The following is a 22,638-nucleotide window of genomic DNA, read 5'->3' on the forward strand; positions in this document are numbered from 1 at the left end:
CCAATGTAGCGTAAAGTTCCTTGGGTAAAAAAAAAAAAGACACGTTAATTTCTGGTACGCCTGTCTCAGGGACGATGCTCAGAGCTGCATTACTGATGGTGACCATAGCGCCTGCAATTCGTGCGCATAATTCTTCCTCCACATCAATCTGCAAGCGACGTTCATGTAAGACCAAATCAGATAAAGGATACCTTTGATGTGCGCATAAACGAAGGCCGTTCACTGTCCCCCATGTTTACGACAGTGGTTTCTGAGGATCAAGCGACTGGCAGAAAGACTTCTAGCGCTTGTTTTGCAGTTTATCCATGTGACGCTGCACTTTCTTTTGTATGCATCGTGCAGCTATGAGATCCAGAATGGACTTCGTGCGTCGATACCTTCTTTCCGCCTGGCGATGAACCACACCCAGCCTCTGTACTTCTGTGTGAAAGTCTGTTTGTCTTGATGACATTGTAAGTGGACACATAGAAATGTTCATGGCCTCCACAATGATATCTTTTATATCGTGCGATGTTCCTTATATTTTGACCAATCGATTGTACGCAATACCGCAGAGGATCCGTCAACTCCACTAATATTTCAATAGGTCGGAATATGGTAGCTTCCGTGCGTATCTACGTCCGTATAAACCATTGTACTCTCAAAATGAAGCGCTGCGACACCAAAGTCAAGTCGAGGCAGCTACTATATGTCAGTCCTCGCAAATAGGTAGGGCTGTCCTCATTCACAAAGCACAAATCAAGATCGTATAGGCAAATGATGCAAGTTTTCTCCCTGTACGTTGTGCCTTGGAGTCACTGTGGCTTTGGTTGTGGCTTGGGATGTAGCTTTGGCAGTGCAGGCCATGCTTAAGTATTCATTATCTCCGGTGGGTTATTACAACACATATTGAAGCCAAGGAATGCACAGGGGAAGTTCTTTGTAGTTTTTAATTGAAGTGTAGAAATGATAAGCTACAGGGACATGAAAGTAGGTGAAAAAACAACTTGCCGGTGGTGGGAGCCGAACCCACAACATGCGCCTTTCTAGACTTCAATTAAAAACTACAAAATTTTTCACTTATGTTTTCCATGACTTCATTAACCGCCGGCTTCATATCGTTCCGACTGACAAAAAAGGTGTCTCTCGCTTCCTGTTCTTGTCTTTCATTGCGATTGCACGAGTGGTTCGCATGTGACAGATGGAAATTAACGTCGAAAACACAAAGGCGCGTTACATTTTCTACGATGACTAGCACACATGATAACACGTACTAATATTCGATAGCGTAGTTGAAAGAGTTCTATTTCCTAAATATCTGGGTGTGCATTTATCGTCTGAACTAAGGCATTCAAACAGGCCTCCTCGAGGGGCGTCTGTCTGCTGCCAAGGCTGAAACAAAGTTTTACGCCCATAGACCTTATGTCACTCAATTTGACCTACATTGGATTGCGCCCAAATTAGGAGGCATCCGTATACAGCGCTGATATCGATAGCAGTCTCGACTCTGTGCAGAATAAAGCCAGCCAGGTTCAACTTGATACTTAGCGTGCGAGAGCGTGCTGATGTCGAAACAAACGCTTACTGTTTCCAGTCGATACTCGATGAAACATTCTCGCGCTTATCGGTCTCCGCACCAGCGCATTTAAAAAAATACAAAGAAAAACATGACTACTCTCATAAAGTGCAACCGATTTTCGCGCGAACGTCGAATTATCCGCAACTCTCCACTTGCCTTACTATCAGTCAATGAATGGAATGAATTAGTGATAAGCTATTTTTCTATGCCGGACTTATGTTGGTATCTTTTCTTAAAAGATTGCTTGCGCATGTTTATCTATACAAAATGGTGTAATCTTAATTGATTCATAAGGTTCGACATCCTGAACGTCACTCTGGGGAACGCTATATATAGTCGAGAGCTCCGGATGAATTTCGGCCACCAGGGTTTCTTTAACGTGGACCTGAATTTAAGTGCACACGCGTATTTTTTTTTTTTTTCATTTAGCCCACATCGGCATGCGCCAGAGCTGCCGGAGAGCCCACCCGCGACCTCATGCTTAGCACCACAACGGAGCGCAACGCAATGTGTAGTGCCATCAAGGTGGCACCACCGCCAATCAAGCCCCTCCATACACGTTTCCTCCGACCATTAGATGGAGTATAATTTGTATTTGAGACCTGTCTTCTCGGTGTAATAAAAAAATTATATTCAGTTCTTGCATTTTCCTAAGGCGACGCGTATATACTGTAAATTGCTTTCGTCGTTGTAAACACTCATTTGTTGATTGTCGTGCATGCACCATCCTTTGTACAATCGCACTTGCTGACAACAATTTCTCCTTACCACTGCTTGTAAAATCAATTCCTTTTTTCCCCCCACGTAATGCCTCTCTGGGCCTTTTCGGACGAAATAAGACAAATTAAGTTAATAAATTGATTGATCAGCACCTAGCGGGAGAACAGGGCTCTTGTTGACAAAAGTTCGTTGGCCGCCGTGTACAGCCGGCCGCACAGTGGAACACTGCGGGCGCCACAGACTGTCCGTGCGAGCGACTGAGCCGACGGTGCGCGAAGCACGGGTGCGCGCCCACGAGCTCGCCAAGCGCGATTTCGCGCTTGGACCACGGCCTCCGAGATCGCAGATCTCGGAGGCCACGCTTGGCCGCTGAGGCTTAGGAACGAGCGGAACTACAGCTCTCCGCAGAGCGCACTCACGCGCTCGCTTGCCCACCTCGCGGGCGAGTTTACGCGTGCAGTGCGGCCGCATTTCGAGTGGCCTCTACAGTGTTCCAAGATATTCCCAGCGTCACGAGCCAAGAATGTCTGGGAAACGCACGCGCCGAGCGCACGTGAATCGGCGTTGCCAGTTGCGAGCCCGGCTTCCGCTCTTAGCGACAGCGTGCTCTCGATTTCAGGAGACACTATGTTGCATTTAACCTGCTCCTCTTTTCTCTTTTATCACCGGAAGGTGCTGTTTCGTGGGAAAGCCTTTTTTTTCTCCTGAATTATACATACAGAGTTGGCTGCCAAGACGGAAGAGAGAGAGGCAGTGTGCTGCTCACTGCGTACGCGGCAGTGCACATGACCTTGTACTTATCGTTGTTTTTCTTTGTTCCTTTTTTTTTTGCTCCACTCTGTGCACTTCACTAAGAAGCTTTCCACGATGTGCGCACTGCTGTGCTCCACTCTTACTTTTACTTTATTTTATTTTTTGTAATTCCGATTTTAAGTATAACCTAGGCAATCGCACTCAAGCCGTGCTGGCGCTTGGTTCAGTGGACGACGCTCTTTCTTCAGCGACGTTCGCACCGCTAGAACCGAAGCTGCCAACTTTGTCGGGAATGCAAGGCGTATAGCTCCTTCGTGGAAGCTCTGCGTGACTTGGGCAAGTAAGTATCCCGCGTCGATCGACTCTGTATATGCCTGGCGTTCCAGCGAATATTATAGGTCATTCCTGAAAGGATCGACACACTAAAGCGGAATGTTAAGTCGATGTGCATTAGTAATTTTTGCTTTTGCAACAGCAAAACGGACACACTTACCCTGAGAGGAGACTTGGTAAGGCAGCAAAGACGTAAAAACGAAAGACGAGCGGTGTGAACTTAGCGCACTAGCTCGCTGCGACGTAATAGATTTCGACTGCGTCTGTACTCGGGACTGGTCAAGTTTTTATCGGTGAAAATAGAACTACACTGCATTGCGAAGGAACCACAGATTCGACCTGGCAATTTCCCAAAGCTTTCTTTGCGCCAAAATGGCCAAAATAATTTTTTAAAGGCACACTAAAGCGGTGAGGTTGGTGACGTAACACTGACGCAGTAGCGCTCCCGTCAATGAACAAAAATATAGTTTTGAAAGAATATTTTATAATTCTGAACTGAATTAGGTGTTGCGGTTTAATGTGCGCTTAGCAAAATAAGTCCACTTTATATATGAATTAATAGCTTTATTTTTCTGAGCACGTTATTCGCGCCGGCTGACATCATAAGTCGTTCGATTTTCACTGATTAAAATATTAATTGAACGAAATTCAAGAATAAACACTTAACTTAGGTACCTTCACGAAGTTCTTCCAATTGCGAAAGCGAAGTCGGTCGCTTAAGCGCATGTCCCATTGTATTAGGCACCCCGATACAAGCACCAATTTCGACATGTCCATTCGCAACCATCGAGATTATTTTCGTACAAAGCATTCCTTGGGCACGGCGCGGTTCAAAACTATGTGGAACACCGCTGTATTTTGTCGCAGATATTGCAGATGAATGACGCGGATCTAGTGGTGGTATGTGGACATACCTTAAGCACTGACCAGCTTATATTTCGCATTTGCAACATCTGCCTCAATCTAATTAGTCACACAGTTAAGTTTGCCTACTAAAAGGGTCATTCAGTCATTATCCCGCAACTTATGCTGTCCGCCGACACAAAACTAGCATCTGCCAGTGTAAACGAAAAAATAACTTGTTCACCTTTCCTCCACTGTTTTTCAGAATTGATTTCTGAAAAAAGAATTCTATGAATTGATTTCATAGCCAGCGAGGGGCGTTAGAGAATTTGATTTAGCCGTTGTGCGTTATTAATTAGCTGAATAAAAGACGCATTCTGAATGGGAAACAGGAGAAGAATCGTTCCGGGCTGTTCTTTCTTCATATGCCGAACGTTAGCAATAATCTTGCATCGCCTCTCTTTTGTCAAGAAGGGCTTGAGTAACAGCGTCGAAAGATACACAGTGGCAACAGAAAATCTACAGAAAAACGTTGAAGCCAACAGAGCGTAAAAAGAAGAATAAAAAGAAGAAATGGGTTTTACGGTATATCGAGGCAACGAAGACAACCGGAATAGGCAGACAAAAAAATAAAATAAAACAAAAAGAGAAAAGCGACCGAGGATGAAGCGAGGAAAGAAGTACACGACGGGGATTTCTTGCAGGACTTTCGCGCACTGTTCTTTTTCGGAGCATGCCCTTTGCGGGCATGCGCAGGCTCGCGCAACAACTCAATTTCGGTCTCACGCCACTGTACAATAACTGATACCACTCATCAACAAAAAGAAAATGGGCCGGCTTCAGCGACTGTTAAATCATTCATTGCGGCAGCAGTAACCCCTCCCATGCAAGTGCCTCCGAACGCCCCCAATTTCTTCGTCTTAGCCCGCAGCAGAAGTGCCTGCGGTGCCATTCTCGCAGCCTCGGAAAAAAACACTACTTTTTCTTCACGGAACCATAAATGAGTATAAACAAACCGTATAAATTGTCTAGCACAAACGGTTGCGCGGTATATGGACGCACTGTTTATAGGATGCCTGGCTCCCAATCGTACGCTGATTGCTACGCGAACATATGAGTTCGATCCAAAGTGGCAAATTCTCGGTACACGAGCGCTTTTTTTTTTATTTCGCCCCCGTCGAAATGCGGCTGCCGCGGTCCAGATCAAACCCACCAGCTCGAGAAATGCCACAGCTGCAAATCTACGGCGGGCACAGAAGTGTTGATTTGACGTGTGACCGCTTCCGTATAGTGTCCCCTGGACCCTGCGATGCGCTTTAATGCGGTTCTGCTCTGATTGTTGATGGTCCTAATTGAAACAAATCTCCTCCCTACAGTCGGCATAAATTTAGCAATTTTCTTTTATCCTCAACAAACCTCAACAAATGCGGTGAGGAGGATGTCGAAGGAAATGATGTCACCGTTCCTATGCATTTAGATAGGTGCTCATGAGGTAAAGGAGGTTGGCAAGCAAGCTGAAGTTCGCGGCCCACGAGTTCGCTACCGGTTCATTTATGATATAAGCTGCTATATGGAGCTTCATAAGTGACTGCCGTCCTCTGAATCGCTCTTTATGAAGTCCAGTAACTGCTGCTGTTAACATGGAGGCCAGAATTGAGCCACCTATACTTCTGAAACTCACTTGTTGCCTAACACAGAGAGAAATGAACAAACATGGAAAGCACCTGCCTTCCTGATTTATCAGTCATGAGAAACTTTACTTTGAAAGTGACTGAACTAATGACTCTTCAACTAATAACTCTACACCTAACGCGGCCCCAGCTGAATCCGGTGTTCCACAGGGGTCTTTCCTTGGTCCTCTTTCATTTTTTAATATATGTAAACCATTTGCCTGATATCATTTCCTCACCCATTCGTTTATTCGCTGAGTAGCTGCGTTTTGTATCGTAAAATAACTAATGCTTCAGGTGTAACAGCCCTTCAATTTTATTTAAATAACATACATCATTGGCGTCTCACTTGGCTCATGGAGCTCAACATTACTATAAATGTAAATCTATGCCTATTTCTCGTTCTAACACCACTTGCCATATATCTACGCGCCCGATGACTACCTCCTTCAATCCATTACATGCTACCGTTATCTTGGCGTTCATATGACCAACCATCTTTCTTGGAAGCAGCATGTACACTACCTAATATCTGAAGGTAACCGCTCCTTGGGATACTTGAAGATAAATTTTTTGCTTGCGCCTGTTTCATTAAAACGACTGTTGTGTACAACTTACGTCCGCCCCCAATTGGAATATTCTTCATCCGTCTGGGATCCTCGTCTGGTCACATTAATCTTTTCGCAGAAAGGAATAAAATATTTCATTTTTTTATATATATGTATATAAAATCTACTACCACAACGCATCTCTTCACTCCCTTTGGATCCACCCAGCGCCTTATTATTCGGCTGGTCGGGATCACGTACATAAAGTTAACGTACCCCGTCATAACTTAGTCGCGTGCTCACAATCATTCCTTCCTAGGACTTCAATCGACTGCAATAATCTACCTGCATCGTTAGTAAGCATCGGCGACCCCACTCACTTTAAGAATGCACTAATCAACATAAAATAATGTATGGGGCCAGACGGCACAATTACGTACTTATTCGTGAACATTGTCTGCTTGGTAAAGTGTACTCTTTCTGTATTTTCATATTATGTAAGTCTGTTTTTTGGTTGTTATGAATACATTACTAGTGTTTTCACATCTCTTTTGTTCCCTGCACTGTGAATTCCTACAACTAAACCTGTATTTTTTACTCTTGGAATGTTTTCTCGCCCTTCGCCTCTGCAACCTTGAGGTCATATCATAAGAAGCCAACAAACACTGAATCAAGAACAACATAGGGGAAATTACTTCTGCTTAATAATTTTCTCATTCACAAGTTTTCCAGTTTGCTTATAGAAAACCAGAAGGGTCATGGCTAAAGGCTCTAGCATGCGCCTGACTGAGGCCCTGAACCCTGCCCAATCTGCGCTCCAGCGAAGAAATCAGGACAGCCTACGGATGAGGAGAAAAGGAAAAAAGGAGAGGGGTAGGATATGAACAAGGAATTCATGAGACAAGATCGAAAAAAAAAAAACTTATACATTACAAGCTAAGAAAAACAAGCAGACGATGTGCAACCAATAAATAGCATGAACAACATAGTTTGGGCGAACAATAAACGTCATGATTTGCTGCAGTACGCATTCGGTAACAAACATAGGAATCAGGAAACAAAAACAGACATAGTACTTTGCTATGTCTTACATATAAAAGCGCTACAGTATTCATTTGGCTCAAACTGACATGAATAAACATTTACAACTCGCTTCGTAAAAACGCACAGAGTTCGCACAAAAGTCACACATCACAGCAACGAGCTATGTTCGGATGCATATATATCTTTTATACAAATTTATTAAAGGCGATTGCTTTATTAGGTCTAACATTTCCTTGTTTTCATTTAGGAGTTTTGGAATATTATGCCTCAAGCTTTGCATCCCATAATTAGTTCTAATCTTAGGTAGTTTATAGGAAATCACTCGGAAGTTGCGGTCTGTGGTCGTTTGTAGATAGATAGACTCAAAATTTGCCCAGTTTTCTTTAATTTGCGTGAACATATAAAGTGAGAGCTTCTCTGTATAAAAAAGATTTGGTGGAACTAATTTATACCTCATCTTATATGGAGATGTGGTATCATTGAAACGGACACGTTCAAGAGCACGAACAGCTCCCTTTATATAAAGAAGCGATAAATAAAGAAGCGATAAATTAATGGAAATGCGAAATGCGAAGGTTGTGGGATTATTCCCCACCTGCGGCAATTGTTTCTTCATCCACTTTCATTTCCATCGTTTCTTTATTTCATTTAAGCGCAAGTAATTTCCCCTATGTTGTCTGTCCTTGGTGTCAGTGTTTGTTGGCTCCTTATGATATGACTAATGAAAATCGGGCCCCTCGGTTAACCACCTTTCTTCTCGTTATGTACCTTGAGTGTATCACAAACAAATAAATATATGTGTGTGTGTTTCCAGCACTGGCATGGGAAGCAGACGATGACACGAAGGCGATCACGGTGCTTCCAGTGACTTCGCACTGCGAGTTTCAAAGCCTTACGTACCGGGAAACGCACTTTCGTGTGTCTGCTTTTGAGAAAGGTCGCCACCTGTACAAGGCAGGCCACATTCATGGCATCGGGTAATATGTAAAATAGAAAACTAGTGCAAATCGTGCTGCAAGTGCACCCCGCCAACAGAGCTCACCGCGGTTTACACTAAGACGTGGAGCTCCAGCATTTATATTTCAGGTGTTATCTTGCTGTGCGCGTTAAGATTGTCGCGTACTTAATCATATAAATAGGGGAAGAGCAAAAAAAAAAAGAAAATACCCGGCGATGTTTGCAAAATGTCTCAAAGACGTACACTAGTATGTAACCATGCTGAATAATAATAATACGTGGGGTTTTACGTGCCAAAACCACTTTCTGATTATGAGGCACGCCGTAGTGGGGGACTCGGGAAATTTTGACCACCTGGGGTTCTTTAACGTGCACCTAAATCTAAGTACATGGGTGTTTTCGCATTTCGCCCCCATCGAAATGCGGTCGCCGTGGCCGGGATTCGATCCCGCGACCTCGTGCTCAGCAGCCTAACACCATAGCCACTGAGCAACCACGCGGGTCAACCATGCTGAGTGTGCGCCCCTGGGTACATGGCCCAGGGGCCAGCGTGCATCTGCCGCTCTTCAATGAACCTTTTTTGACGTAAATTCTTGGATCACTGTAAGTATCACAGCATCATCACACCTACGCGGCGACATTCACGTAACGCGACTTTTCTTGCAAATGAGAATCGGGGTCGACGTGGGTTTTTTTTTCGGCTCTCAAAAAGCGTGTTTTTGCCAACTATGACCATCAACATCGCGTTTGTGCATGTTATGGGCTTTGAATCGGAAATATTAAGCTAAAAGAGTTTTGCTACTATCGAAGCAATATATAAAAACTCTTTTGCTTTTCTCGTTAATTATATAAAAACGAAGTATTTGTCAAAAGACTGCTAAGATTGCCAGAGTCACCATTGTGGTTATGAGCGGTAACTTGAAGATCTGCGCGTTTGTTCTTGGGCTCCGTTGTCTAACATTAGTCAGTTCCCGGTATATATTGAAAATCATTTTGTACATGTGGCATATAGTTTATGTGTAACTGTGCCTTTCTGCGGGTATACGTATTTACATGTTGGTGCGTGAGGACTCGGACAATACTTACGTTGAAAACGTGCTGTGTTTCGTTTCTTACATGTTATATCGTCCCGGTGGAATTGTGCCGTGATCATGACTCGGTGTTCGTATCGTCTCTTGTCGAAATAAAATTTTTCTAAACACAGTTCAGACTGTATCTGCATGTGCCCCGGTACCTTTCATAAATTCGAGGCTGACAATAATGCTTTTGCGTGGATGCGGTAATGAGTTTTGTTGTTGTTGTTGTTGTGTGTGGCAAAGCCAGTGTCAGAAGGCACCATTTATTAGTTCGTTTGTTAATCTGTTTTGTTTACATCAAGTATGATGTATTACATGTGATGTGCCTTATGTACTTTTCGTTCATACCACAGTTGTAAGCGTGCCTACGGGTGAATAAATTTCCTTGTCAGCTACTTCTTTGTAGATTCACATCTCAGCATTCAAAACTACGTGAAGTCACATCATCATTGTATACATACCGATTGTGTAGACTGTATATATTGAGCATCATTTTGTGTATTAGGACGATTAGTTCATTAAATTATGGGGTTTTACGTGCCAAAACCACTTTCTGATTATGAGGCACGCCGTAGTGGGGGACTCCGGAAATTTTGACCTCCTGGGGTTCTTTAACGTGCACCTAAATCAAAGTACACGGGTGTTTTCGCAGTTCGCCCCCATCGAAATGCGGCCGCCGTGGCCGGGATTCGATCCCGCGACCTCGTGCTCAGCAGCCTATCACCATAGCCACTGAGCAACCACGCGGGTCAACCATGCTGAGTGTGCGCCCCTGGGTACATGGCCCAGGGGCCAGCGTGCATCTGCCGCTCTTCAATGAACCTTTTTTGACGTAAATTCTTGGATCACTGCAAGTATCACAGCATCATCACACCTACGCGGCGACATTCACGTAACGCGACTTTTCTTCCAAATGAGAATCGGTGTCGGCGTGTTTTTTTTTTTCGGCTCTCAAAAAGCGTGTTTTTGCCAACTATGACCATCAACATCGCGTTTGTGCACGTTATGGGCTTTGAATCGGAAATATTAAGCTAAAAGACTTTTGCTACTATCGAAGCAATATATAAAAACTCTTTTGATTTTCTCGTTAATTATATAAAAACGAAGTATTTGTCAAAAGACTGCTACGATTACCAGAGTCACCATTGTGGTTATGAGCGGTAACTTGTAGACCTGCGCGTTTGTTCTTCGTCTCCGTTGTCTTACATTGGTTAATTCTGTCACTGTTATGTTCACTGCACATATTGAAAATAATTTTGTGCATGTGGCATTTAGTGTATGTGTAACTGTGCCTTTCTGCGGGTATACGTATTTACATGTTGGTGAGTGAGGACTTGGACATTACTTACGATGAAAACGGGCTGTGTTTCGTTTCTTACATGTTATCGTCCCGGTGGAATTGTTCCGTGATCATGACTCGGTGTTCGTATCGTCTCTTGTCGAAATAAACTTTTTCTAAACACAGTTCAGACTGTATCTGCATGTGCCCCGGGTACCTTTCATAAATTCGAGGCTGACAATAATACTTTTGCGTGGATGCGGTAATGAGTTTTGTTGTTGTTGTTGTGTGTGGCAAAGCCAGTGTCAGAAGGCACCATTTATTAGTTCATTTGTTAATCTGTTTTGTTTACATCAAGTATGATGTATTACATGTGATGTGCCTTATGTACTTTTCGCTCATACCACAGTTGTAAGCGTGCCTACGGGTGAATAAATTTCCTTGTCAGCTACTTCTTTGTAGATTCACATCTCAGCATTCAAAACTACGTGAAGTCACATCATCATTGTATACATACCGATTGTGTAGACTATATATTGAGCATCATTTTGTGTATTAGGACGATTAGTTCATTAAATTATGGGGTTTTACGCGCCAAAACCACTTTCTGATTATGAGGCACGCCGTTGTGGAGGACTCTGGAAATTTCGATCACCTCGGGTTCTTTAACGTGCACCTAAATCTAAGCACACGGGTGTTTTCGCGTTTCGCCCCCATCGAAATGTGGCCGCCGTGGCCGGGATTCGATCCCGCGACCTCGTGCTCAGCAGCCCAACACCATAGCCACTGAGCAACCACGGTGGGTTCGATTAGTTCATGTGTAACTGTGCCTATCCGTAGGTCTATGTGGTTATATGTTAGTGAGTGTGTACTCCGACACTTCTTTCAAAACGCGCCATGATATACAATCCTTCATACTTTGTATATGTTATCGTCCTGGTGGAATTGTGCCGTCATTGTGGCTCCGTGTTCGTATCGTAATGAGCTTCCCTTTGAGTTATCATAAATTGTTCTTTTCCTGATTTCGTTTTTTCCTCTTGAGTAGTTACCCATGGCAGGTTTCTTTTCCATTGCCGCAACCCATGAGATTACTTTAGCCTCTCTGACTTTCCGCTTGACATTCTTTCTTGCTGTGTTTCCCACCCTACAGGCCGCATACTTGCTGGTAAGCTTCCTAGTTATTTTCCGCCACTGTGAATCAATGTTTTTCCTGTACAGATACCTCAACACTCTCCCAACCCATTTACTTTCTTCCATATTCCTCAGTCGTTCTTAATAATCAATTTTACTGTGAGCTTCCTTCAGCGTCCAATGCGAGGCGTCCCACTGACCTTTGGTAGCCATCGAGTCCTGATTGTACCCCTGATTTCAAGCAAACAACCGCATTTCAAAAAGCAAATCCTGGAACCATTGCACCTTTCCACATAGCCCGGAGCACCTCGTACCTATTGTATCCCCATAGAATTCTGTCTTTCATTATGGCCACATTTCTCTTCCCCTTTGCTATTGCTTTTTCCTGTGGTTTCATATATCTATATATATTACCTTCGTTTGTCCATATACCAAGGTATTTGTATTATTTTATCCGCCGTATTTCCTGGCCCTGTAATTGACACTGTCTGTTCACTGTTTTCATTGAAGACCCTAAAACCGGATTTCTTTACGCTGAATTTTAGTCCCTAATTCTCCCATTCCTGTCCACAGAAATTAGCCCGACTTTGCATATCGCTTTGCTTGCCAGCAAGCAACACAATGTCGTCCGCATAAAACAAACCTGGAAGCGGCTGCTCTATACTATTGTGCCCGCCTGTTTGTATGAGAGATTGAACCAGACATTAATTTCCTCTAGCGCCCTTTACACCCTTACCATGTACAGTCGGCGTCGCCATTGCGTAGAGAGCGGGAACGGCAGCCTCCGGGGCGCTCCGGAGGCAGCCAGCGACGTCTAACGGTGGTTGCTGTGCCCAAACGTGTCCTGCAGCTACCGTCTATGCGTCAGGCCTATACGTCAGGCCCAGCATCATAGCGTTAGACGTCGCTGGCTGCCTCCGGAGCGCCCCGTAGGCCGCCGTTTCCGCGCTCTACGCAAGGGTGACGCCGACTGTGCCTCATGAATAGCAGCGGGGACAAAGGGAACCCCTGTCTCATTTCCTTGGTGATATCAACTTTCTCCTCGCTCCTCATCCATTCTCTTTCAACGGAAATCGTGTTTTCTAGGTAAATCTTCCTCAAAAGCTGTATACAGTCGTTGCCTAAGGCTTCCTTTTCCAGAATATCCCATAAAATGTTGTGGTCTGCGTTGTCATACGCTCCGGTAATCTCTAAAAAAGCCACATATAATGGTCTCCTTCTCACGCAATGGATGGATGGATGGATGTTATGAGCGTCCCCTTTGGATCGGGGCGGTGGGTTGCGCCACCAAGCTCTTGCTACTATACTGCCTAATATTCTACCTAGGTTAAACAATGAAAAAAGACACAAGAAAGACTATGAACTACCACGCCCAAATTTTTCTGATCCCCTATTGCGAACTGTGCTTTTGTACGTCTCCGTCTTTTGTCGTTTCCCTACTTTTCTTCCACCAATCCTCTAGTCGCCTCTTACTAATGTCTATTGCGGACATGTTTGCTTTACCCCTGCTCCCTCTGAACCCAAGGGCTTCAAAGAGGCCAGCGGTGCCTAAATCGACCGCTGGGTCTTCACATTCTAATAAAACATGCTCCGCAGTTTCCCTAGCTTTACCACAGCAAGCACATGCTTCTTCTTCCTTCTTATATCTCGCTTTATAGGTGCGTGTTCTAAGGCATCCTGATCTCGCTTCGAAAATAATGAGCTTCCCTTTGAATTATCATAAATGGTTTCTTTCCTCTAACTCTAAGCAAATGCCTGCCCTCTAGTGGCCGTGCCGAGAACCAGCCCATCTAAGTCCAGCCTCGGGTTCGCACATTACAGCGTGCGCTGCAACGTAATTGACGACTTGCGGGAAACCTGCTGCGCATGCGCGAAAGAAGCCGGACAGCAGCGCCCTCAGTTTGGTTGGAAAGCAAACAGACGACTTTCCGCCGGACCACGTTGATCCGGCAGACTCGGGGGTTTCCGGGCTGCACGTTTCGGCACAATGCCAGCGCACTGCGTCGCGTATGGCTGTACTAATTACTTTTACGGCAAAGAGGCGGTGAAGTTTTTTAGATTTCCGTCAGCAAAACTGTATCCCGAGAAGCGAGACGCTTGGATTGCTGCGGTAAAAAGGAAGAATGAACACGGTTCGTTGTGGCAACCGAACGAACATTCACGCATTTGCAGCGCGCATTTTATTGCAGGTAAGTGCTAAAACAAACTTAATAGACATGCGAAGAGTTTTGAGCAATGCATGCTGTTGAGCTAGGTAGTTTACTATGCTTCTAGCCAGCGTAAACAGAATCGATAAGGTGAAAAGCGATCTGGCATGACCACCCGTACGGATGCTCCGCGTATCCGGGTCGTCCGTCCATGTCGCATTTCTCAGCCGTGTCCTTTTGCACTGGTTTCTGCAGTTATCACAGCTTTGCTGGTTTTGCTAATATTTTGAAAAATTCCAGGGCGGCCGTCAACTTTTAAGAATCATCCCGACTACGTGCCAAATATGTTCTGCTACAAGAGAACTCCGGGCCAGGCTGGTGCGGATCGGCACAGCCGTTGGCTGAAAAACCAAGGTGAATGCAAGGTTTCAGTTCGTATGTACTTGTTCCGTTTTTATAGGTTGAAATAGGGATTGATGTGAGCTAGCAACCGCATACGCGAGACTGAGCGCGGCGAGTTTCAGAAGCCGCGCGGAACGCTGCAACAATACGTTTAAATGGAGAAGTAACGAGATTAGGGAAATTAAAGAACTGCAGACCTGTTAAAAATGAAAACTTACAGCTCGAAATTATTGTTTTGCTATGCGCTTCGCGGACATTTTACGCTAATCGAGTGAGCGTGAAGTGCTGCGTTGGACTTGAGAAGCGACCTTGTAAGTTACCACTTTTTCGTTTTCGCGCTCAACGTCCTGGAGCAACCTGTCGAGTATGAGAAATACTGTAGTGAGGAGTGCTGGTTTAAAGCGTTTTTGACGTGTCCTCTTTTCGAAAACTTGGACGCGCGTTGTTTCATCTTCATGGCAACGCGCCCGTTCACGTCGTGATTGAGCGCTTGTCTTTCGGATACGGCAGACTTACCTTAACCATTGAGCTACCGTGGCGGATTAGTACCCCTTATCGCACTAACAAGTGTTAGAGCTTTTCGACGGGAGCATGTAAGTACCATGTAGCTTGTGATAGGGATGTGCATGCTGTATTTGGTCTGAACCGCTGCAAGGCGGTGAGCACTGAGTGTGTACTTTTAACACAGCTTTGTGTTTGTTCACAACGGTGATGACAATGTGGATCATGGTCTTTGAATTTTTAGAGGCACCTAGCATTGTGGTTTCTCGTTTGTTTGTCTGTGCATGCTTAACCTGCTTTTTTGTACACTTTTTCTAAAGGCTTAGCTGATTTTCTCTAACCATCATGAAACTTCATTACAGACGCTGTTTCTACAAAGCAGCAAGGTAGCAAGAACACAGCAAGTCAGCTCCCTGCCACACAGCAACCTACAGCCCCTTCGTTGAACCAAGGGAAGGCCAGTAAAGGTACATATACATTAGACCGAAACAGCAAAAGGCTGTCATGGTATGCTCAGCGTTAGCATTATAGTTACTAAGAGCACATAGCAAAAAAAGCCTATAAGGTTGTAAAGGTTCTTCCTGTAGTGACTTCGACAAGTTATGGAAATGTTTTGGTATTCTTTCACTTCATCCTGCAGGTGCTGGCATGAATGAAAATACATCTGCAGCCCAGCCGGAGCTACTAACCACCACGCAACAGCCTGCATCCCCATCACCGGCTCAAGGGGAAACCACTAAAGGTATTCGCTCACTATACCACGTCAGTATAAAGACATTTAGGTATATATAGCATAGGTATTATGACTCGTAACCTGACATTAATGTTTCCTGTGCTGAGTTTACTTTAATCCTCCCTGGAATTTGTCTCAGCATTATATAACACTGCACTTTATTTTCGACATCAACAAGAGTTTTCTGCGAATAATACAGAAATACACCATCAAAGATCATCATCAGCCTAACTGCGCAGACTGCTGGGCAAAGGCCTCTCCCATATTTCTCCAATAACCTAATCGTGTGCTAGCTGCAGCCTTATCCCGGCAACGTTCTTAATCTCATCCACCCACCTAACATTCGACATCCCCTGTTATTCTTGCCATGCCTTGGAATGAGTCCGTGACTCTTAATGCCCGTCGGCTATATTGCCTTCTTGGTTTCAACCAAGCCGTCATCAACACGGATTTGTTCCCCGACCCCTCCTGTTCTTTTCTTGTCTCTTAACATTACACCTATAATTCCTTTCCATAACTCAATGCAAAAATCACTGGCATGAAACTGCACTTTCAGCACTTCAGTCCCGTTTTTTTTTCTTTAGTGGACCTTGGCAAGCGTTATGCTTGGCTTTGAAACAAAGCTGGGTCCGTGATTATTTTCTAACCGGAGCGGAGTGAGCATGGGTTATTATAGGTCAACATTAGATTGGTTTCGTGCGGTTTAATGTCCCAAATCGACTCAGTCCATGAGGGACACCGTAGTGGAGCGCTCTGGAAATTTTGACCACCTGGGGTTCTTTAACGTGCACCGACAAAGCACAATACACGGGCCCCTTGCATTTTGCCTCCATCGAAATGTGACCACCGCGGTATGACACTCTTAAGATTCCTGTGCCGTATGCAGTACAGCTATGGAAACAGTGGTTGTCAGCAGGCAACCAATATGTTCTATCACAGCACCTCTGCTACCCGAGTGAAAGTGACAGTTTGTTTCCTTTTGCCATCATTTGCAGATACCAAGTCATTGCAGGCACCGCTGCCAGAATGCAGTTGTCAACAGTGCAGTTGTGGCAACGTGAGACGCATGGAGCGCACTCTCGGTGAACTGCAGAAACTTGCTATCCAGCTTCAGAACAAAAACCTAAGGCTTGAAAACAAGCTTGAAAGGGTAGAGTCAAGACTTCTCACAGTAAAAATACTGCGTGATCCAAGCAAATGCATGCATTACGTTGGACTTCCAAACATTGGAGTTTTCCAAAGCTTACTGGACTACCTAAACCCCCTTGCAAGTGAAATGGCATACTGGGGTTCGAATCAGAAAGGCGGAAAGAACCTCCGTGGCCATCGAAAAGATAGTGAATTGGAAAATGAGTTCTTTATGACATTGCTTAGGCTGAGAAGAGGAATAGGTGGTGTAGAGCTAGCACGCAACTTCCTAATATGTGAAAGCCAGGTTATCCGCATTTTCACCATATGGGTGAATCTGCTGCAACGAGAGCTAAAAAAACTTACTACGCTACCTTCTCGTGAAGCCTTGCAACCATACCTGCCGAAGTCATTTCGTGACTTTGCGGACACAAGATTGGTTCTTGATGCAACTGAAGTGAGAATTCAGCGACCATCGTCGCTAAGTGCCCAAAGGCAAACATTTTCAGCGTACAAACATTTCAACACATACAAGGTGCTTGTGGGGTGCACTCCTGATGGATACATAGCGTTTGTTTCCCGCCTTTGGGGTGGGTCAGTGTCAGACACGACGATCCTGGAAAGCAGTGGATTGCTCGACGAGTTAGTAGAAGGAGATGCAGTCATGGTGGACAAAGGTTTCACCTTCCCCTACATACCACCTGGAGTGACTCTGTACCGACCACCATTCCGTCAGCGTCATCAAAAACAGATGCCACCAGCTGCAGTCCATGAAACGCGGTGCATTGCCCGTGCAAGAGTCCATGTCGAACAGGCTATTGCACGCGTGAAAAGTTTTCGTCTACTTGGCCGGCCATTCCCAATTTCCATGATTGATATTGGTGACCACGTGTTTCAAGTGTGCTGCTTCCTCAGCAATTTTAGGAATCCACTCATAAAAGATGAAGTGGCTGTATAAGCACATCTTATTTTGTTATAGCGCAAGCTTGACAAGGACAAAAGAAGGCACATCTGACACACACAGCGCTGTGTGTGTCAGATGTGCCTTCTTTTGTCCTTGTCAAGCTTGCGCTATAACAAAATAAGATATGCCGTACCAACAAGCCCCTATTGCTATCCTCATTGTAAAAGCACAGAAAACAGTTTCAGTGCACAAGCTGCTGTTTTTCTTTCTTTGCTGCTACTACTGTGTTGCGATTTTACTGTTTTATGAGGAAATAAATTGATGAAAACAGTAAAATTCAAGTTGTTTTATTTTCAGTCTCTTCAGAGAAGGCACACATATGGCACCAAGGAATATTGTCATTGTGCTGCCCTAAGACATGCACATAAAACATCCTGTGACATATACAGAGCACACATCAGCTGACACATTCAAATGGCTTGTGAAATCCTAGATTTTTTAATCGGCGTGTCATCACGGTGCACAAGCAACGGTAATACAGCATCACAAAAACACATGATTTCGCTGTTTCCTTCGCAGTATGTGCACTCTTTCATTTTAGCTAGGATACTATAAACCTCAAATTGTTTTCTGAGCCACTCTGCTCTATTAATTCGTAGCATTGCATTTATCATTGTGTGTGCACAGCTGCTGCATTTTCTTCAAATTAAGCTAGTCCACCTTGCTACCTCCAGTCTCCCTATCTTACAGTGTGCACGTGCAACCCTGTGTTTTTCACTTCAACAGTGTAGACTCTGGCTTTCATCAGCAGCACATAAGACTGCACTGCACAGTCTTCATGCGTCCGCCCATATGCCATTGCTTCTGACATTGCTTAGTCATTTGGGTAATTTGGGTCCCCAGCAAACCCTCTGGTTTCGCGACGTGCATATTCTCTTAAATAATGATGATGTCAAGCGGCCTGTTCTTTCAGCAAACCAATTCTTGTTGTTGGCTTGTCCAAGTGTGCGGGTGCATATGCGCTGTCTTTCCTCACTTGATGTCGCCTTCAAAGACTCGTAGTGAAGAGCCACAACTTCTGTGGCTTGACTGCCCCACAGATCTTCCTCGTCACCAATTTCCAAACGTACATCTGCGGCTGCTTTCGTGACCAGCTGAGTTTCGCGGGGGCACATGTATCGCACTGCATGCAGTGTTGGGCACGCAGTCACAAGGCTTGCCTTCAGCTTGGAAATATCAGCATCAGAAGTCACCTTCTGGCTCGGGTTGTAATCACGTAGCCGTTTTGGACATGGTGGCTTGTTGATAACGTTCCTATGGAAAGGAATTTCCTGCAGTGGACGTTTTGCTGCTGGTTTCCTTGCTGAAATGAAAAATTGAGCATGTCAGAGTTTTTTTGATGCACTTTTTGGGTATAAAGAGACAACAAGCAGGCCCCATAATCATGCACTGCTTTTCGCCAAAGGGTTTTATCGTTATACATGCACCAGTAGCAAGTTGAGCATGCAAGTGTGCAGTGATTTTCACAGTTTAAAGAACCATGAGCCAGAAGCTTAACTAAAGGAAGTATTTAGCAAATAAATTTGCAGAATAATACATGCATAGCAAAATTACTTCAAAGAAGTTATTAAAGTACATTACTAATTACTATCCTGAATGTTGTGACAATGTAATTAAATTACATTACCAATTAATGATCGCAGAGAGCAATGACATATTACAATTACCTTCAGAAGGTAATTGCAATTACTCTTTAATTACTTATTACTCTTCATATTCAGAAAAAACTGTATGCAGCTCCTACAGCCATCTCGTATTTCTCAATTTACTTCATCGCAGGGGTAGCTGAGTTCCAGATTCAGCGCCTGAATATTTGCCTTGCTTTGAAGACAGGGTGCCCTTTGCACGGCCAAATAGCCGTTCTACTGATATTTTTTTAGGAGCAACCCTGTATTGTGTATGGTGCAAAACTTTTTTAGTTTTGGGTACAGCTAAAAAGTTGTTAAATCGCTTGTCGGTACGTCTGGGTCCTCATCAAGCGCCAGAAGCTATCTATATTTCCCTTTTCTCAAATTCAGCTTAGCAGTTGAACACACCCCTGTTGAAAGCAGTTGGACACGCCCCTACGTTTTCAACTTCATTGCCTTACTGGCCCAGGCTTTTCAGGTTGCTCGATCCTGTTTTCAATATGCCCAACCCGGCAAACAAGAGATCAAATCTTTGCCAACACCACAAAGAGCTGGAGTGCACCCTCGATATAGAAGCAATTTAGGCAGCAATTAAATATTTTCGCTCCCAAATTACTCACAAAAAGTTAATTAGGTTAATAAATTACTAGACCAGAAAAGTAATGAATTACATTACAAATAACCAAGAGAAGTAATTAAATTGGTGTAATTGGATTACAGTAAGTTAATTACTGCCACGTATGGAATGATACAAACCTTCTGAAGGAACAATCCACTTGCATGGCAAGTCCGTGCATGACGGCTTGTTTTCCCACGCACAGCCCCCTTGTCGGCAACGGTAAGAGGCCGGCAACGTGCTGGCACGTCTCACTCAACCTGAAAAGTAACAAGTATTTATAGTACCCAAAAATATTGTTGAGTGCGATCTACTATCGCATCGTATCGTTTTCTTCCGGTGCGCTTTAACATACTCAAGCATAGTGCACAGCCCGTACGAAGTCGGGGCTCCCGAGAATCATATGGTCCTCCCGTTTTTTTTTTATTTATTTAATCACATTGCGCGACCGTCGACCGCGCACCATATAACGGCCGTTTAACCACGGAAGAGCCAAGTGCTTTGACAACCGAGCAGCCTCCTGGACTTTTATTACATATCGCACGACCATCGATCATGTCATGTAAGCGGCTTAGAACCCCGGAAATAACCGATGTTAGTGCAAGCGTGAGCCTCCCACGCTACTGCCGCGCTGTGCAATAGTATAGAGAATCAGAGAGAGAGAGAAGCCGCATTAACATGCATGTATGTGCTAAAAACAGGATACTCTCCTGCGCGCAAAGCATTTCAGAGTCATTGTAACTGTCCCTGAGTCATCGAAAAAGGTCAACGCCTCCCCGAAACCGTACTTAGTTTCCTGCATGGCGATAACCGCTTCAGCAGTGGCGACGGAGGAATGAAGTGTAGCTGGGGCAAGCTGATGCCCAGAAAGTTTGAAAAGTAACAAATTTGCGACAGGGAAGGTTGTGCTTTGCATCAGAGTTAGCTCATTTTCGGAGCTTTGCAAATGATAGCTATTCGGCAAGTCCCAACGGTTCAGTTCGGCTATATTGCATTTTCAATAAACAGCTGAGTAAAAAGTTTCTTACCTTGCAACACATTCACAATGTGCTCCAGCGATGTTGCCCGAGGCTCGACGGTACCATGCAGACACGGTGTATACGCACCTGGTCGCATAGATGGTTTGCACGCCGCCCGCACTACCCTTCTTCTTTGAGGGCCCATCCACGATGAGCTTGACGCACAGAGTGCGTAACTGAGTTTAAGTAACACCAAACACTCGCTACATATTGTACACTACCAAAGGTCTGTGGTCCATCCGTTCACCGAAAATGGTCTTCTTCAATCATTTTGCAAGCCTACACGAGGAAAGCGCGTCCACAAAGCAAATGGCACTGCTCGCTGAACAGTTCGAGTTTTCCACACAGATAGCCTCGCACCCAAAGCGCTGCAGCTTGTGGTGATGTACTATAGACGGCGCTCGTTTTCCCGCAAGTCGTCAATTCCCTCGTAGTTCTCAAGTGGTCGTGATGCCGTCGCGCAAAAGCCTCAAAAAGAAAGAAAGCATAGATATTGAAAGAATTTCGCTGTGTACCACTATGCGTGTCATCGCGGTGGGAAGACAGCAATGTGTGATTTCGTCGTTTTCCTAATGAATCAAACGACGCGCATCCGAGACCAACACTGATAAGGGTCTTGCGCATTGAAGAAAAGTGACAGACACTATGCTGGTTCATTTGAAATACTTCATTCTGGATGTTTTCTTTATTTCCGGCGAGTAGATTATTTATTTATTTATTTATTTATTTGAACATCAAGGGTCCCTGGCGGGACATTACATGAGGGGTGGGCGCAAGAACGGCGGTTAACAATGAATGTTACATGAGAATCATGACGATGACATGGCTTCCTCGATGGCAGTCTTGAAATGGGCTGGATCAGGGATTTGTGCTAAGTGACAGGGAAGGTCATTCCAGTCGCGAGCTGTGTGGACAAAAAATGATTTCTGAAATGTAGTTGTTCGGGAACGATGCGGGATGACGCTGTTTGGATGGCCTGTGCGGGGTGTTCGACGTACTGGTAGGATGAGGTTGCTGTCACGGGGCGAGCAATGGAAAAACCTGTGATAAAGGCAGAGACGTGAAATTCGGCGACGGGAAGCGAGAGAAGGAAGTTTTAGTTGCAATTTCAAGGCGAATATGCTAGAGTATCGAGAGTAGTTTGAAAGAATAAAGCGAGTGGCACGATTCTGAACAGATTCAAGGGCTGAGATAAGGTTAGACTGATGGGGGTCAAATATTGCGCAAGCGTATTCAAGTTTAGGTCGTACAAATGTTTTATAAGCTAGTAATTTTAAGGAAGGAGGTGTCATGCGCAGGTTACGTCGGAGATACCCAACTGCTCGATTAGATGAATTTATTATGTGGTTAATGTGGCAAGACCATGTTAAGTCACTAGCAAGGTTAATGCCAAGATACTTAAAAGAGTTAGTGGAAACAATAGTAGTATCGTTAATTTTGTAAGTAGGCGGAGTATAATTTCGGCGGCGGTGAAAAGAAATTTGTGCGGTCTTTGTAGTATTTAGGGACATTAGCCATTTAGTGCACCACCGCTGTATGTTATCCAGGTCATTTTGGAGGATGTAAGCATCCTCGGCGTTAGTTATGG

At 44.5% G+C, this 22,638-nt stretch overlaps 1 protein-coding gene and 1 long non-coding RNA gene across 2 annotated transcripts; one reads left to right on the forward strand and one right to left on the reverse strand.

Annotated features, from left to right (window-relative positions):
* Positions 1-13,752: 13,752 nt before the first annotated feature.
* Positions 13,753-17,827, forward strand: LOC139046668 (uncharacterized). Its single transcript, XM_065430905.2, has 5 exons — positions 13,753-14,101; positions 14,360-14,473; positions 15,325-15,429; positions 15,603-15,704; positions 16,691-17,827. The coding sequence occupies exons 1-5, from the start codon at positions 13,900-13,902 to the stop codon at positions 17,779-17,781; spliced, it is 1,614 nt and encodes a 537-aa protein (XP_065286977.2). The 5' UTR covers positions 13,753-13,899; the 3' UTR covers positions 17,782-17,827.
* Positions 17,828-18,083: 256 nt separating this feature from the next.
* Positions 18,084-21,383, reverse strand: LOC135901273 (uncharacterized). The gene is made up of 3 exons (XR_010564076.2): positions 21,060-21,383; positions 20,172-20,291; positions 18,084-19,090 (listed from the first exon to the last, which is right to left on the reverse strand). It is a non-coding gene; the product is annotated as an uncharacterized lncRNA (long non-coding RNA).
* Positions 21,384-22,638: the final 1,255 nt, after the last annotated feature.

Source organism: Dermacentor albipictus, chromosome 1, assembly GCF_038994185.2.
Source record: "Dermacentor albipictus isolate Rhodes 1998 colony chromosome 1, USDA_Dalb.pri_finalv2, whole genome shotgun sequence".
Lineage (NCBI taxonomy): Eukaryota > Metazoa > Arthropoda > Arachnida > Ixodida > Ixodidae > Dermacentor > Dermacentor albipictus.

What these genes read in the sequence shown, in the direction of transcription:
- LOC139046668 (XM_065430905.2), top strand. Translation starts at nt 13,900, where the DNA reads ATGCCAGCGCACTGCGTCGCGTATGGCTGTACTAATTACTTTTACGGC. An exon ending in CAGCGCGCATTTTATTGCAG is followed by an intron (nt 14,102 to 14,359) that starts GTAAGTGCTAAA and finishes GAAAAATTCCAG; the next exon opens with GGCGGCCGTCAACTTTTAAG. An exon ending in TCAAGGGGAAACCACTAAAG is followed by an intron (nt 15,705 to 16,690) that starts GTATTCGCTCAC and finishes CATCATTTGCAG; the next exon opens with ATACCAAGTCATTGCAGGCA.